At 40.0% G+C, this 17,663-nt stretch overlaps 1 protein-coding gene and 1 long non-coding RNA gene across 6 annotated transcripts in view; one reads left to right on the top strand and one right to left on the bottom strand.

The window, feature by feature from the left end:
- fhod3a (formin homology 2 domain containing 3a) overlaps positions 1-15,383 on the bottom strand; it is an 89,669-nt gene extending 74,286 nt beyond the window's left edge. For all 5 annotated transcript variants that reach the window (XM_008421498.3, XM_008421500.3, XM_008421499.3 and 2 more), the window contains exons 1-3: positions 14,851-15,383; positions 5,988-6,097; positions 2,130-2,197 (exon numbers count right to left, since the gene is read on the bottom strand). In XM_008421498.3, coding sequence (XP_008419720.1) covers positions 2,130-2,197; positions 5,988-6,097; positions 14,851-15,015 — 343 coding nt within the window. In that variant the 5' untranslated portion in view covers positions 15,016-15,383. The remainder of the gene's footprint in view (positions 1-2,129; positions 2,198-5,987; positions 6,098-14,850) is intronic.
- On the top strand, positions 515-1,698 carry LOC145553773 (uncharacterized). Its single transcript, XR_014089815.1, has 3 exons — positions 515-603; positions 1,402-1,458; positions 1,528-1,698. It is a non-coding gene; the product is annotated as an uncharacterized LOC145553773 (long non-coding RNA).
- Positions 15,384-17,663: the final 2,280 nt, after the last annotated feature.

The raw sequence follows: 17,663 nt of genomic DNA, 5'->3' as shown, positions 1-17,663 counted from the left end.
GTCTTGTGTAATACTCATCATGTAAGTTGCAGAAATTTGGAAACCTGAATTTTTAAATTACAGGTAGAAAAGAATGAAAATGACATTTAGAAACGCACATACACACAGGTCCTGTGTAATACTCAAAATATAAGGTGCAGGAATAGTGAGGACTGAGTATTGAAATTACAAGTACAGAAAAATGAAAGTCACATTTAGGAGTGCACATACACACTGGTCTTGTGTAATACTCATCATGTAAGTTGCAGAAATGTGGAAACCTGAATTTTGAAATTACAGGTTGAAAAGAATGAAAATTACATTTAGAAACGCACATACACACGGGTCCTGTGTAGTACTCAAAATATAAGGTGCAGGAATAGGGAGGACTGAGTATTGAAATTACAAGTACAGAAGAATGAAAGTCACATTTAGGAGTGGACATACACATGGGTCCTGTGTAATACTCAAAATGTAAGGTGCAGGAATAGGGAGGACTGTTCTCTACATTGGCAACAAACTCACATTTAGTGAGTGTTCTTTACATTTCAGATTTCCAAAGATGAACTGTGTCAGGCTGGTGACATGGATGTATGCGGATCCTGTTCAACCAACCCTCCAGAGGTAATTTTGGTCTCCGACAACCAACTTTGTTTCTTATATAAAGTCATTGAAATAATATTAAGTACTATTCAAACACACTGGTCTTGTGTAATACTCATCATGTAAGGTGCAGAAATTTGGAGGACTGAGTTTTGAAATTACATGTAGAAAAGAATGAAAGTTAAGTTCAGATGAGCACAGACACATGGATCCTCTAATAAACTGGATAGGTTCATACATTAGGTGGACATTGTTTTATTTTTAGAAACAATCATTCAGTGTTTATCCCTTCATTTTAGCTCTCCATAGAGATGCCTTGTCAGGCTGCTGAGTTGGATGCATGCAAATTATTTTCTGGTAACTCACCTGACATAAGTTTTATCTCAATGACCTTTTTATTTTCTAAAATAGTCATGAGAATACTAAGTACTGTTCAAACACAGGGTAATTACGATTAAAAACAAATAATCATAACAATTCATTGGTTTTGATACCTTCACAAGTGTCAGGATCAAATTCTTATTTTAAGATTACACTTTTTTCGGTTAACAGTGGTTAACTGTGTGTGAGATCATGATATCATCCATGATGAAATGTCAAGTTTAGAAAAATGTTTATGTGAAGGACTGTTTTCACCTCTGAAATGGAGTGGTGTGTGATGTAAAGGTAATTTTTTGAGAATGGGAATTGGGTTCATCTTTTGAATATGATCTTCCATGTCTAGTTGTGCTGTATGTTGAAATTGAGTCATAGTGCAGCACTGACTTTTAAATACTTATGCTTACCTCCCTTTGTCAATTCTTACTTTTCTCTGTCTAGTTTGCAACCAGTCCCTGCACAAAATGTGTTATTGTAAATAAAAGGAGGACATCACTGGTAAGCTTTTAGTAGAAATATTCTTGCTGAAACGCTTTCAATGTATACAAAATATGTTTTAATCAACAGGTCTGTCCAGAACAAAGTTCAAGTGAAGCGATATCATCAGAAGAGGAGTATGCTCCTGATTCCGTAGATGATTCAGACATCTCATGGGATGACAAATGCACTCCACAGAAATATGGACTAGTTATAGTCCATATTTCCATTTTTGGACTTCTTAATGCACATAAATTTTATGTTTTTGTATGTGTATGCCATGGTCCTGATAAATAAAATTCGCCCTGACCATTACAGTTAGCGTCATGGGCGGAGCAAAGCACCTCTTTATAGTGTGTCCTTTTAATACAACGTTGGGTCACATTCTTGTAATTTGAGTTCTGAAGTGTGTATATATATTTTTAAGTGAGATGTATGTTGTGTAGATCTAACAAGATTTTGACAACTTACTACGTCTTTCTAGCATAAGTGGAAAGGGGTGTCCGTTTAGTGTTGCAAAAAACTGGTTTGAAAAAAGTGTCCTGCTAGTACACCAAAACCAGTATAGGTGTGTGTGTGTGTGTGTGTGTGTGTGTGTGTGTGTGTGTGTGTGTGTGTGTGTGTGTGTGAGAGAGCGTCAGGAGAAATAAAGACTTTCTCACAAAAGCAGAAGCTCATCATGCAGCACTCACCGATGCAGGCGTGGACACGGACAGTCAGCTGGGTCCGCAAAATAACACTGTGCTTCTTCCCTCTGGACCTGAAACAGTGGAGGAGGGAAACAAATCAACCATAAAAATTACAAATAATTTTTTTTTTTTTTTTTTTGGACACATGTAATAATTTATGTTGTTGTGTGGGAAGCGACAAAGGTTTTGTATTTTGTAGACAGACAGTGACCTGCATCAAATTTGCACCCCTATACTGATACTCATCTGAACCTGGAGATTAGACAGCAGAAACGCAAGGAGACACAACAAACGTTTACACACACACACACACACACACACAACATAAACTTCTGCATGCCAACATGTTGATGTGCATTCATATACACACTCAGCAAGACATCCCCTGATCTTTCGGGACGAATCAATGTCTTCCATCGCCAACGTGATAAAATCAAATAAAAGCAGGGAAAGCACCGCTCTGACAGTGTGTACTGCTCCAGTGCCGCTACTTATGCAAAACAAGCAGAGAAGCAAAATATAAAGAAGAGAGCAGACAGATTTCTGTTATCAGCTCGGAAGTGAAGGAAAATATCAAGACAATCTGTCAAAGTGTTCTCTATATTCTTTTATGCTAGCAAAGCAATAATAATGCGCCACAGAAAAAACTTAAAGTGGATTAAAAAAATGCAGCATTAGAGATCAGAGACTCAGTCTAGTTCAGATTGATTTTTAATGTTTTAATTGGTACAAAGGCAGATTTAAAAAAAATAATAATAATAATAATTATATATATATATATATATATATATATATATATATATATATATATATATATATATATATATACACACTGTATATCTCAGAAGGAGATCAGAGCGCGACAGAGTCTCACAGCAATTTTCTCTCCCAGGCCTTCGGACGCTGAGCTGTCCGTGCCGTGAAGGGACTTTGTTTACTGCGAGCTGCGGTGAGCGGCGTCCCGCCACAGCTGGAGTCCCGACGCATATTTGACTTGTGGGAAAATTCGGAGTGAAAATCTGGTGACCAAAATGCTTTATCATGTATGAGAAGCTGCAGTTCTCTGGCCAAAGGGGTATTTTTTTCCCCTTCTTCTAGGTCTTCCAACCATCTTAGAAGTTGAAATATTTAGTATGAAAATAATCAAGGTAAAACCATTTATTTTTTGCGCGCGTTGTGTGTGTAATATAAAATGGGGATTTGTCAAACGCAGGTATTGGAATTCCCCATTACGTAACTGAACAAAGAGCCACGGCGTCCAGTCAGGAATTAGCCTCGCCACATGTTGTTGATTTTCAAAATAGTTACGAGATCTTAAACTAGAGAACACAAATTAAACCATAAAATGAATAGATTTAAAAAAAAAAAGAAGTTACTCTGACTGTGAACAATTTACAAATTTGAAAAAGTGTCCATCTTAAAGAGTGATCATACAAATTATTATTCACCAGTCCGTCCCCTGGACACGTGGGCACACAGGGACTAAGAAATGGACACATGGAAACAAGCAGGCATACAAATAGACACGAAGATCATCGCTCATCTGGGGGACAGCCAGCACCGACCACGCTGCCGTCCCCAAACAGATCAACATACCTCAACTCTCCACGAACACACAATGTCCCAACCGTGCAAACAGCACCCCATTAGCAGCTGCCGTGTGTGTGTGTGTGTGTGTGTGTGATACTCAGAGGTCTAACGGGAACACGCTTCAGGCGCAAAAAAAAAAAAAAAAAACAGACAACAAAAAAGTTCCTCTAAAGTATGGTTTAATTAATTTGCTAAAGTTGGCAGGGGTTGCTTGTTGTTAAGCTAGGAGTTAGCTAAGCTAGCAAACGTGGTTAAACGCTTTCATGATTGTTTCGGGTTTTCAAACGTTCAGCTGCTTACAAAGTATCTTATGTGTAGTTTCTAGTGCAAATATCTTAGTTTTGTCTCATTTCAGGTGTATTAACTCACAGGTAACTTTCCAGGAAGATATAGGAGCTTGTGTTAAGCCAGTAATTCCTTAATTGGATTTTTTTTAAAGTAGCTCCTCTGACAGATTTCTAAACATATTACATGGGAAAAAAAAGTCTTGTAATAAGTGAAGGCATCTGTCAGTGGAACTAGAACTTTTTATTTTCAATGTTAATAAATTATTGACTTAAAACAAGTTGCAAGGTCTTGCTGGAGAGTAAATTGTCATTTAATCAAGTCTTAATTTAAATGTACTGAAATACACTAGAAAGCAAAACAAAATCACTTTGTGTTTTTGCTTTTCCTACAGTGTGCTCAATGTTTTTTATTTTTATGTCACTGAATATCTTCCTAACCTCACCAAACTATTTCCAATTATATATAGAGAGAAAAAAACACAAGCTATTAAGGCTAACTATGCTAAAATGACATGATTTGTTTGGCTGGTCTTGGAAACGGGTCTCTGACAATAACAAAACTCTGAAAATGTTTTCTAGTCACGTGTTTCTGGAAGGCAGATGTTTCTATAATAGTCATCGTTTCTAATGAAGATGAAAACATTGAGTGAAACCGAGTCTAACGCTGACAGATTACGATACTTAGATTACAACTGGAAGATTTCCAACAGCTTGATTTCTCTTTCTTGTAAGAAAAAAGAAAGTGAAGCAGGTTGTCTTTGAGCCAGCTGACCATCAGTGCACTGCAACAGATGGGAGAAGGCCAGCGCTGCGATACTCCTGACTCTTAATGGCTTTGACCAAAAATTATAAAGAATTGAAAATTTTTTTTAATATATACTAAGACAAAACAACTTCAGGCAATGTCTGTGCAGAAGTTCCAATAATAAATCTCGCTGTTAGTTGCTATAATATTCAAATTGAGAAAACTTTATTAATCCCAAGGCCGTGCATTCTCCCGACACTCATCCACTAACCAGAGTCACTGACTAATTTAACAAAATGTGGCTTTTATAAAACAGAAGACAAACAACATTAGTAGAAAGATAAATTAATACATTTTTTGCTGCATTTCTTATAAATATGTAAAACACATTTATTAATCTTCTTTTTGTAAAGGTTCAATGTTTTTCTATATGTTAAACCTACAAAATAGGAGTGAGATTGTTCTTGAATTGAAACATAAGAACAAGTTTCCTCTAGCAGTTGTATAAAAAAAGAAAGAAAGGAAAAAAAAAAGCAAACAAACAAAAACCAATCAAAATATTAACTTTTTGGGATTGTTTCCGCTTGACTACGAAAAAGAAAAGGAAAAAAAAAGATGACTCCTCGGATTGTAAAAGATTGCTGACTCTTCGTCTGGAGTATAAAATCCTAATAAATTACATTGGATTTGTGGTTGCAAGTGACAAAGTGTGGAAAATCTCAGTGGGTATTAATACCCTCGCAAATGGCAACGAATGTTCTCATAGTTTCAGGTTTTATAGCAAATCCTGAAGCCTCCAGGGAGAGGTTTCTCTTGGCTCTGAAGAGAAACACAAACTGGAAAACTACAGCGAGATACGTGACCACGTTTTTTTTTTTTTTTGCTACAATTTAGTGTCAGCACAACCTGTCCTTTATACCTTCCAGTTTAGATTTTGTTTTTCTTTTACTACACTAAACACCAGTATGTCATTTATTAAAAGAAGAAAAAGAAAAGAAAAAAAAACAGAGAGAAGAGTTATTGCTCTGGAAAGGAGGGCACATCTGACCTGCTTTACAGAGTGCTTCATACTTTCCATGAACTTGTGCTTCCCAAAAAAAAAAAAAAAAAAATCCACATCCAGCAGCTTGCGATTCTGCTCGTTATGTGAGAAAAGAAGGAACTCAGAGAATCTGTTTTGTGAGGGGCAGAGTGGCGGAAGAGGCTTTGTCTCGTTGCGGTGCGGTGATGAGGTCTTACCCCGCGTCGTCCGCCTGAAACCCCTCCAGCTCGTCCCGTTGCTCGGCCAGCGAGGACTCCAGGTCCAGGTAGGTCCCATTGTGGGACAACTGAAGCGTACAATCATCGAGCTGCAAGGACACGAGAAAGAAACAGCCGTCATGAAAAAACACCTGGCGAAAGACAAGAAATCGAACCAGAAACAACCAAAAAAAAAAAAAAAAAAACATCTCGTGTCGCCCATTTAAACGCGACCCAAACCTCGCCTTCGGCCCCCGGAAAAGGCTTGTAAAGTCCATGTGGTGATTGACGCAGACGACTGGACCCACTTTTCAAGCGGTCACTTACTTACGTCTGTTTATGTTTCACACCCCTCGAATGAGAAGAAACAATGCGAGACTCTGAAATAAAGCCGCTTTATTGGTTCCAACAAACGCCGTGTACAAGTTGTCGGTGGAGGAGCGGCGGCCGCTTGCGGCGGTGGGGATCTGCTTTTGGCATTACGGCGGAGCTGTTGAGGGAATTAACTCGTAATAAAAGCTACAGGGACGTGAAACCAAAACCAGAGTGGAACACAGTGCGAAGGGGCAGCTTTTAGAGCATGTAAATACCAGCTGCGGGGAAATGTGACACTTGAATTTTGCTTAAATTCGTATTAGGCGTGAAGATTCAGCATTTTTATCTGTGAACGGGGCGCAGGGGGGTTTCACCCAAAACCTTCCTCACATGTATAAGAGTTAGCACATTCTGTTTCTCGTAAAAAAATAAAATAAAAATTAATAATAATCGACAAATAAAAAAACACTGCAAAAGATTGACTGTTTTGGTGTGTAACGGAAACCCTGCCGGGTTTGGATCCAGGTGCACGGCCACATATCTGCGCCCCACCGGCGCGGATCTCTTATGAGCGCAGTCACAAGTTGGGAGCAGGTGCAAACAACTATCGGAGACGACTCACAAAAAGCAACTTACATCATTGTTGCAGCGGAGAGCCTGGGAGTGTCGTCGTAGTTCCTGGTAAAAAGCCGTTTGTATCAAAACCTTCCCGACCTCTCAGTGGGTGGTTCTGGTTCTGCTAACCCCAGAACCAGAACCAAACATGAGGAAGCAGTATCCAGCTTCTACACACCACAAATCCAGAACAAACGTCTAGAAAACTACAAAACAGCTGAAACACTGTCTAGAGTTGCCTTTGTTCAACATGATGTGGCTTTGCTTGATGATTCTGATGTTGACGTTTGACAAAATGTAATGTTTGTTGCTTGTTTCATAGTCGATGACCGTATGATGTTTTTTGTTTTACATTGTAAGGCACTTTGAACCGGGTTGTCTGTCGCTGAAATGTGAGATACAAATAAACTTGACTTGGAGATCAGAGGAGTCATCCATCGGTATTTAGCAGGTCGGTGGTATCGTTGGGAATACCACAAGCTTAGAAACCCCCACACACACACATACACACACACACACACCTCCACAGTCGACCATTCAAGTGGCCTGACGACACTTTGTGACCAGGGCAAAACCTGCTCCTGCTCCCCGTCTTTCCATCCCTCCCTTTCACGCAGAAACGGGACCGGGCTGTCGGACGGACTCGCAGCATAAATATAACCCTGGCTATATTTACTCTGTTCTGAGGCAAGCGTGCACTCTGGGCATAGAGGGTGGGTGAGTCCACAAAGACCTCAAGTCAAATGGGGCCACAACCAAGACATAGACCAACGTTAGCATGTTGTTGTTTGATTTGAACATGTCCAGATCGACTTTTGACCAACGATAAGCAAATGGAACATCAGATTTTGGATCGGATTTCTGGACAAATATAAATAAATTGAGTTGAAATCAAATGTTAGGACATTCAGATTAAACTGGATTGTCTGCGTGTGTCTGCCAGCAAAGGTCTGTTGCAAATTCCCTGTTTTTGAGCTTAGACTAGGACAATGGTTCTTGTACTTTTTTATTGGCACTCCAGTTAATAGTTAGAACATTTACCGATATTTTTCAAACACTACTGCAACAGGACTTTGCTGTTGTTGTTTCATACAGTAGAAAATGAAAAAGTGAACAAATTATCATTATTCATTGGTGCTGATACATTGGTTGAACTACATTCACCATTTTGTTAGATTTTCAATTTTAATGGAAATGTTCCCACATTAAGAAGACTAAAGTCACAAACTCTAACCTCAAAAGCCACCACCAAATATCTTTTTTCTTTTGCTGTACAATTTAATCTTTCACCAACTCAGTTCCATACAATCTTCCTTACTGAACTTGTTCCACAACGTTGACAAATATAATGCAGAGAATATATTATTAACCTGCATCGCCAGAAGCAGCCGGCCTGGTCGCTAAGCATGTCTAATAGAGAATCCCACTGGTTCTCCAGTTTGGGACTGGAGCACAATTGGGTTTGATGTAATCCCCACATCCAAGTTCCAACCTCAGAGTTAACTGGAAACGTAACACAGCACCCACAGTGGAATCACAGTCCTCTTCACCGCACGCTTCCTTTGAAAGTTTCTGCTTCAAGCAACATGCCTTCTTTGGTGGCTCTACAAGCAACTAAATTATTCGTATTTGTCTTGGAAATGATTAATTTGTGAATTTCTACAGAGTACCAATAAAAACAGGCACTTTTACTACAGATTGAGATACAACATTAGCATATTTTCTCAGGTCTTTCTTTTATTGCTCTTAAGTCAATCTGAGATTCTTACACAATAATCAGGCATAATGACACCAGTCCTGCTCCAGTTTCCCTCTCCTTCCCTCAGAACAACATTAATCCATCTGTGTCAACTAGCTAATCCACTTAGCAAAACGCACCGCTAATACACACAAGTCCAACTGCAGAGATGTTTTGGCCAACTAAACACCTGTGATTTGTGTATTTTCTCAAACAAAGCACACTGTGGTAGGTAGCAAAACACAAAAGAAGCATATAATTGCAAAAGACTATTTTTACGAAAGAAAAGTTAGCATAAAAAGAGGGGCACAGAATGCTAAAGCTAGCTTAGCATCATGCTCAGATAAAAACATTTGTTGGGGGGTTGGTGTTCACGACAACATTAGGTCAATGTTAATGGAAAAAAAAGTGAAGCAGTTTATAAATTGTTTTCTGTGCACATTTCAACAAAAATATTTCCTGGTCGTTTATAGAAAGTGTCAGAATTTTATTCTATGGTCAAAATGATCCTGGTTTGTGGGGCTTCATGAAAGAGAAATCTGGGGTTTTATGTCTAAAATCAGATACAGCACAGTGTGGTAAGGTGAATCCACGTACAGTTAATCCCAAATGTGAAACCATTGTTGTTCACACTTTCTATGTGTGTGAGAACTGGTAAATCTGACCAGGAATGGAACAAAAGGAGTGGAAACAACAAGTGGGAAAGTGGGGAGGTTTCATGTCCTGTCCCACTGCCCTAGTTTTTTTTTTTTTGCTGCAGTGGGAATTAGACAAAAGCATTTTTAATCCCATTCCACAGTCGTTCTCCAGCATCATCTTAATTTTCACCTCTTCAGAAATTCACCGGTCAGGTTTTTCTTTATAACTGATCTTTTTATTTTTTTCTTTAAACGTTTGATTATTCCAATTTTGGCCCGTTCAATTGTTTGTTTTTTTTCTCTAATGTTTTTTCAATTTTTTTTATTTTTACATCCAAAAAGGCAATTACTTGCAGGTTACTTAAACAAGGTAAAAAAAAATTGCAATAGTGGGAGTTCTTAGTTTTAATGCCCAAATGAATAGGGGCAGCAGGGACTAAAAAATTGATATAGAAAATGTCAAGCGCAGATAATAATCGATCACATTTTACTTGACTGATTCTGATTTTTGACCTATTGAAAGACGCATCTCTACTGGAATCTGTGGTCAGCAAATCAAATACGGCAGAGACTTTATGCTTTGATGCATTAATGATAATAATCTTATAATTCCATCATTTTCTGATGGATTCAAAACTCTTACATTCTCCACCGCAGCACCTACGACCTCCCTCATCTCTTCTATGTCACATAATCAAGAAAACATCACAAACACACTGCTCAGTTCCCAACGCACCCAAAGCCAGAATCTTCCTATGAACACCTGTCTCAGGTGATGCAGGTATTAATGTAACAAAAACACGTCTCGCTGTTTGCAGACGGAAGAGAGTCGGCTCCACAAAAAGGGGGCCAGAGGAACATAGTGACCGATCTGCTTTACAGCCATTTAATCAAATTCTCCCAGAAGGAGTGAAGCAAAGAGAGGAAGAAAAAAAAGAAAGACAGGAGGGCGAGAGGGGCGGGATGTAATTACTTCCATGTTAAAATAACACCCAGCCTGCCGATGATCGCGGTGAGTCGACAGTTATAGATGCCCTTACGTAATTTAGCCGGCGACTTTTAGAGACGCAGGAGATTCTGTTCTATAAAGAGCGTAGGGGAGGGGGAGGGCTTTCCATGTGGCCATTAAGTCTCTCAGGGCCGCTTTAACAAGAGCTATTCGCTAATTCAATAAAAGTCGAGCTCTGAAGTTCAGGATTTACTGTTTTGTTTTTTTTTGTAGGGGAAGGGAGTTCCTTATTGTAAAAGTATGCAGCACCCTGCAAAAGTATTCATGCCCCTGGGGTGCGTTGTGTGGCAGTACGTCCACAGACTTCAGCGTATTTTACTGGGAAACTGTTTGGCGGACAAACGCATAAATGAAACACGCTGCACAACTTCCCAATACACCGTCAGCCAAAGCCAGTCTCTTCCTGTGAACACTTCTCTCGGGTGATGCAGGTATCAATGTGACAAAAACAAAAATGTAACAATTGTGCATTCTTGAAAGACAAGAATGCACAATTTTTAATTTGTTTACAGTGAATGTCTTTCCCACCCCCACAATTTTTAGCTTTAATGCCCATTTATTTTGATCAAATGAGGGGAGTGACATTTTGGGGAGGGTCTTGAGCTGCATTTGGATTCTTAACAAAAATCTTCAGAAGTCACCTCGTTAGTGGGGAGCTTCAACCTGTGTGTAATCGAAGAACAATCTGCAACAGGAAAATCATTTTTGAGGGTCGACTTTAAAGATAAAATGTTACGTTGAGGTATACGTGCGAACCCATCCCCACCGTGAGACATGACAGTTTGAGCTGTTGTGACCAAAACAATGCATAAACTCTACCTTGATCCCAATGAAATTCACTAAAGTTTGCTGTTGTGATGGTGCAAGATTAAGAAAAAAGTACCCCTGCAGCGGACCGAAACCCGTCCACTGGTGCGTTTCTCTTTGATGATGATTTATCCGAACTCTTCTGACAGAAGGGAATGAGCAGTTTGGACCAAGCAACACATCCAAGGCTCTCCGATTTAGTCCTAGCAACCCAGGCTGTGTGTTTATACTTGTGTTTGGTCAGAGAGGTGGAAGAGGACGTAGAGGAAGAGGTCAGGAAAACCACAGAGCCCAAAGTGAGGAGAACAAAGTGTCACAAGGATCCAGGCCACGGCCACAGGAATTCTGGGACAAGTGACCTATACTTTACATGCAGCCGAGCCAGTCGAGCGCAGAATTCTCCCATCACAGCATAATAACACAGGGAGAAAAGTTCAGGAAGTTTATGTACAGTGAGAGGAAAAGGCCGCTTTGTAAGACTGAGAAATAACCCAATAAGCGAAACAAATCACTTTAAAAAAGTGTCATTTTTCAGATTTTCCCATGTTATCTCCAGAGTAAATCCTTAAAAAGCCCCAAAGTTCGGATCCCGACTAAGCGACGGGGAAAAGCGTAGCGATTCCATCCCATCCCTATAATCTAAGCACAATATCCAGTTGCCATAGCACACGGTCTTTCTCCGTGATGGGAATAAAATTGCAAACACAAACACAGACTGCACCATCTGTCCTTGCATAAGTTGTAATCATAAGCTTTTCTGTGCTGTGGGCTATTTTTCATTTGTTTTGTGGCTTTTAAGGATCAGGCAGCACAAGATCCACTGGTTTTGGAAAAAGCCATTCTGCTGTCGAGTGCTGGCTTGCCGATGGGGTCACGCGGCAGCACTTCAAACTCCCCTTTGATTTTCAATTTAAACTTTACTGTCTGCTTATGTGAAAATAAGTAAGTGGGCGTATAATAAGGTCTGCATCACTTTTGACGGCTCGCCTGGGTGAGTTCTGGGCATCGGCCGGTTACCGATACCAAGGTACTAAAGAGTTACGATTTTAAAACCAATAAAATTCTCCATCATGCAATCGTACGGTACAACGAGCTTTCAATGAGATGCCAGAGAATGCACCACCGGGATTTATGCTTTGAAGAAGCATTCCCCACTTGTTGGTCAGCATTAGCAGCTAGCTTAGAGACGGCTGCTACAGTTTATGCACATGAGACAAGATTGACCACTTGGGATTACATTGTACTATTGAAAGTATTTACTTGAAGGCTTTCTTCAAGGTTAGCAGTGTGTTTATGTGACTTTTTGGAGATTGTTCTTGGAGGTTAGACACTAATCAATCAACAATTTTTTAAAAAGCTTGAAATGCCGATTGATTGATGAGTACAGTGGCTAATTTTTAGACCTGAAGGAGGTAGATAAGATCGGCTTCACGTTTAAGTATCGACCACTCACAGAAGTCCCGAAATTAACTCTTTCATGCATAGTGGTCACTACAGTGGACAACTATCTAAAAGTAATTTTCTTGTGCTTCTTGTGGATTTTTATGTTATAAATGCACACAGACCACTGAAGTGGACACTAGTTTATCATAAAATACCCTATCAACTACTGGCCATCAGCTGAAAATGCAAGAAATTATTTTTGTTAAATCCAATATGGCTGACAGACAAATGGAACAGACCCGGTCCCCACGTCCCCACTACTGTAGACGACTCTAGCAGGTAAAAAAAATACTGTGATATCAGATAACCCCTAAAGGACAGTACTACTGATGTATTTTTCAAATAACAACTTTGTATTTGGAGAAAATTACAATTGATCACCTAAAAGAAATAACATTTTAAAAAAAATTTTTTTACAAAATGTTTTTTTTCCTACCTTTTTTATGCCTTAAGAAAATAAAAAAAAAATTGGAAAAAAAATCCTGACACAAGGGATCATAATTCATGCATGAAAGGCTAAAGGAAACCAGGTCCGATTTATCGGCTGGTCCGTTTATCGACACACCCCTAATCTACTCGAATTTTCCTACAAGGTATTCTACAGTGTTAAACTCAAGAAACACCAATTGTGACCGACTATTCATGCACATGATGATCGACTATTCACATGGGAGTAAAAAAATCTATTGCAGGAAATTGCTAGCGGTCTGCGAGGCGACGTTACCTTCAATGTGTTCTAATAGCTGTGTACATCATCCGCAAACTTGACTTGGTGTTGGGAAACATATCGAACAATTGTCATTCCAATACACTCTGCAGTATCATAACCACAAAGAGCAGCCAAAAATTTAACATTGGATAGGTTGTTATGTTTTATTTTAGATATTGTGCGGATAATTCGATTTTCCAGTGATATATGTGGCTATATACCACATATATCCAAAAACGTCTTCTAATATCATGCAACCCAAATCAGAAAATCAGAGATCGGCAGGTCAAGTGTTTTCTAAAAAGGGATATTTTTCCTCTTGTTCATCAAGAACTAAGAACTTCCACTGTTTTTATTTCTAAAAATACTTTAACTCAGAGCATACACTTTAATAAACTTTGTTTTTAGCTTAATAACATATGAGTATAAAGTTTAGGAACACATGCTTTGATAAAGAAATAGAAACCAAGTTTACCAAAGAACCTGCAGCAGAATCTCAGAGTTCTGATGTTATTTTAAAACATCCGTCAGAACAGAAACGGCCAGTCAGACCTCAAAGAAAATCAGAAATCGGCGCATCTCTAATAATAACTCTAAGAAATGTTTGTGTTCATACCAATATCAAGTGGAAACCATGTTATTTTTACTCGATTCTATCATCCCTCGAGAATGTCATACCAGCCCATGCCTGGTGTGATCATGTGTTCCAGTCGGCCTTGTCAGTGAGGAATGCACCGTTTTGTTTCAACTTCATCTCCCCCCCCCATCAAAACGGCCCTAAAGCTGCATCTTTCCTGCTCCGACACGCTCCTCCGAATGATTGGGGTTGCTGGGCGCCTGAGCAGTGGGACCGTCATTTAGGGGCAGAGGAGTGGGACAGCTCGGGATATATCTAGTCGCCCTGTTGCGTTTGCAGCCACCTGTTAGAGTGACGAGTAGAGCACAGATATGCAGCAATCGGGTTCACTCGGCTGGAGGAGGTTTCAACATGACAGGGTTCATTCTGAGGCTGAGAAACCCCTAAAACAGCAGGATCAAAAGGAAAGACCTCTTTTTTTTAAACTACTGTCAAACTAGTAAGCCCTCAAAAAAAAAAAGTGTATTTCATTGGGAAAAACTGCATAAAAATTGTGAAATTTCATTCCGGCTTTTGTTTTTAACGTGTGCCAACCCAGATTATTAGTGACCCCAGCTCTTTTTATAACCCTCCTGCGACCGCCCCTGGATACTTAATCTCTTATAAGTGAAGGCAGTGTTTCGAAGCTGCTGAAGGCTTTGTGGCAACCTTGTTTCATTCCACAGATTGGAGTCACTTGTGTTCTGAAAATAGCCTCTGAATGCTGGTTGCTGGAGTTTATTTGCAGGAGCCTTGAAGAGGAGGAAAAACAGAAGTCCAAAAACTCCATGTGGTTCTGCTCTAATTTTCCCCAAACACATCCAAACGTTAAAAACATAAACAAACTCATATTCTACCACAGATTTCTGCCAGATCAACTCATCGACTTTCCATGTTTGGCTTTGCTTTTTTGTTTGTTTGTTTCCATAAGGGAAGGTGATTCCAGCGCTGTTTACCAAAGGGATTATCCTACCTTGTGTGGAGCTTTGAGGAGCCGGTGGACGCCCGCTAGCTGGTTGATGAGGGGGATGTCCTCCCGGAAGGTGTACACCGGGGGTCTGGTCGGCTCTGGAAAGTTAGTGCTGTTGAACGGATCGGTGTCATCTAAAAACTGAACCCTGCAGACGAACGTGGCCATGCTGCATCCATGCAAGTGGCTTCTTCTGAGGGGACGGACGGGGCAGGGTGGATGGTAGGAGGGCAGTCGATGGGGGTTTTGGGGAGGGGTGGGGGGGTGTGGTGGGAGAAGCCGGAGCGCTCCTCAGCCGGTAGCGACAACAAATCCCCGTCGCCAAGAGCGCCAGGAGCGAAATGCCGGAGAGATGCAGTCGGGACACCTTCGTCGCCCTTTCCCCGTCTGCGGCGAGGCTCGCTCGGTCCCGAGCGGTCGGGAGTTATTCTCGGAGAGGCAGGTGGCCGGTGATGAAGAGGAGGGAGCAAAGCGGAGAGTGAAGGATCAGCGCAGCCTGGCTGGGACAGCCGGTCTGCTGTCTGTCTGAGCCTAAATCCACCCCACCCCTCTCTGAGTGAGCTGTGTCTATTTTCCCCTCTGCCCTCTTCCTCCTCCTCCTCCCTCACTCTCTCCTGCCTTACAGTGGCTTCCTCCATGAAAATCATCTGAGCACTAATCCGATCTCAAACAACAGTGAAACATTTTAATCAGAATAATAATTGTAATAATAAAAACAATAATAATAATAATGATGGGTTTCGGGATAAAATTTAGGGTTGGAAATTAGGTAATCTATACTGATATATTTTGGCTGTAATTTATTCATTTATTCGTGTTATTTGTTAACACCACAACTTCGTTTTGAACGTTATTCCTGTGGAACATTGTTGATCTCTGGCGACATCTTGTGGCCACACCTTGCAGCTGCAGTCTTTTTAGTCACTGGCATTACAGCAAACTGCCTTGAACTTTACTGGAATTTTCTATACTGGACCAACAAAAAGTGATACAAACTGTGTTTTTTTGCTCAATAGATTTTTTTTTTTTTTTTTTTGCTGCGAACCAGTGGATAAGTATATTACTCTGCTGTTTCTGAATGACCAAATTCCTCTTTACTAAAATTTGCATAAAAATTTAAAGATAATAAAATATCAAATCGATTTCAAGTAACTTGAATTAGTTTTAAAAATATAATTTTGAAATGATAAACACAAAATAAAAAATCAATAATGCCTATGAAAAATCGGTGAAAATAGTTAATTCTCTTTTCTTTTTTTTTTAAAAGTGTGAAAAGCATCAGTATCACAATGCTGCCATCTGCTGGTTGCCCCGAGAAACTTTTGATTACGCCGGACTCAAATTTAACACCATAAAACGATAAGCCGCCGAACATTAAAGCCTAAAAGTTCTATATATTTATTTATTTATTTATTTATGTTATTTATTAACACCTATATATATATATAGTTGTTGCGCAACCCCCCCCCCCTCTCTCTCTCTCTCTACACTTCCCCTTCTCAGAGGAGGGAGATGTGCAGCCAGCTCTCCATCTAACGTGTGAATTGAGTTTCCCAAATCTGATGGGATTTACCCTGTCCCCAGAACTGAAGTGAACTCTTGTTTAAGCTGGCATCGAGAAAGACTAGCCTGGTTTCTGACGACCTCCCCCTCCAGATGTCCAGGAGCGCGCCATCTCTCTCTCTCTCTCTCTCTCTCTCTCTCTCTCTCTATATATATATATATATATATATATATATATATGCAGTCTGTCCTCAGGTGTGGTCCCTGCTAGTTTTAAACATGCAGTAGTGCATGTGATCCTACTGTTCTGGCTAATTATCGGCCTATTTCAAAGCTGCTTTTTCTTTCTAATGTTTTAGAAAAAATTGTGTACTGTCAGTTGACACAGTTTTTAGATGACAATGGCATCCTGGAGGTTTTTCAGTCAGGTTTTAAAACTCTTCATAGCACAGAATCTGCTTTAATAAGAGTTTGTAATAACATCCTTCTTGCATGTGATTCTGGTAACCATGTTGTTCTGATTTTACTTGACCTAACTGCTGCCTTTGATACAGTAGACCACAACATTTTAATATCGCGATTACACCACGTTGTAGGTATTGGTGGCACTGTTCTTAAATGGTTCAGGTCTTACCTGGAGGAGAGAACAATTTCAGTGAATATTAGTGACTCTGAATCATCTGCTGCTTCAATGCCTGATGGTGTCCCGCAGGGCTCAATTCTGGGCGCACTGCTTTTCTCTCTTTATTTGCTGCCTCTGGGTTCCATACTTAGGAAACATGGGGTTTCTTTTCATTGTTATGCCAATGATTGTCAGATTTATTTGCCCATGAAGCAGAAGGATTCTATCAAACATCTCCTGGCATGTCTAGGTGATATTAAAGCTTGGTTGGCCTTGAACTTTTTAAATTTAATATGAAAAGAAAACAGAGGTGATGGTGTTTGGACCCAGTGGCTCCTGTGAGTCCTCCTCTGTTGACCTGGGACCTTTGGAGGTATATTTTAAACCTGTTATTACAGATCTTGGTTTTAAGGTGGACAGTGATTTTAAATTGGACAGCCAAATCAGAGCCGTGGTTAAGTCCAGCTTTTATCATTTAAGGCGATTGGCATCAGTGAAATCTTTTCTTTCCAGGCAGCATTTTGAAACAATGATCCAAACTTTTATTTCAACTCGACTGGATTACTGTAACGCATTTTAGCTGGGAGTCAGTCAGTCGCTGCTCTCACGTCTGCAGCTGGTTCAGAATGCAGCTGCATGACTTTTAACAGGAACTCGAAAGAGGGAGCATGTGACCCCTGTCCTGGCCTCA

This window comes from Poecilia reticulata, chromosome 11, assembly GCF_904066995.2.
Source record: "Poecilia reticulata chromosome 11, P_reticulata-male-v2, whole genome shotgun sequence".
NCBI lineage: Eukaryota > Metazoa > Chordata > Actinopteri > Cyprinodontiformes > Poeciliidae > Poecilia > Poecilia reticulata.
This window is presented reverse-complemented; position numbering and strand designations above follow the sequence as displayed.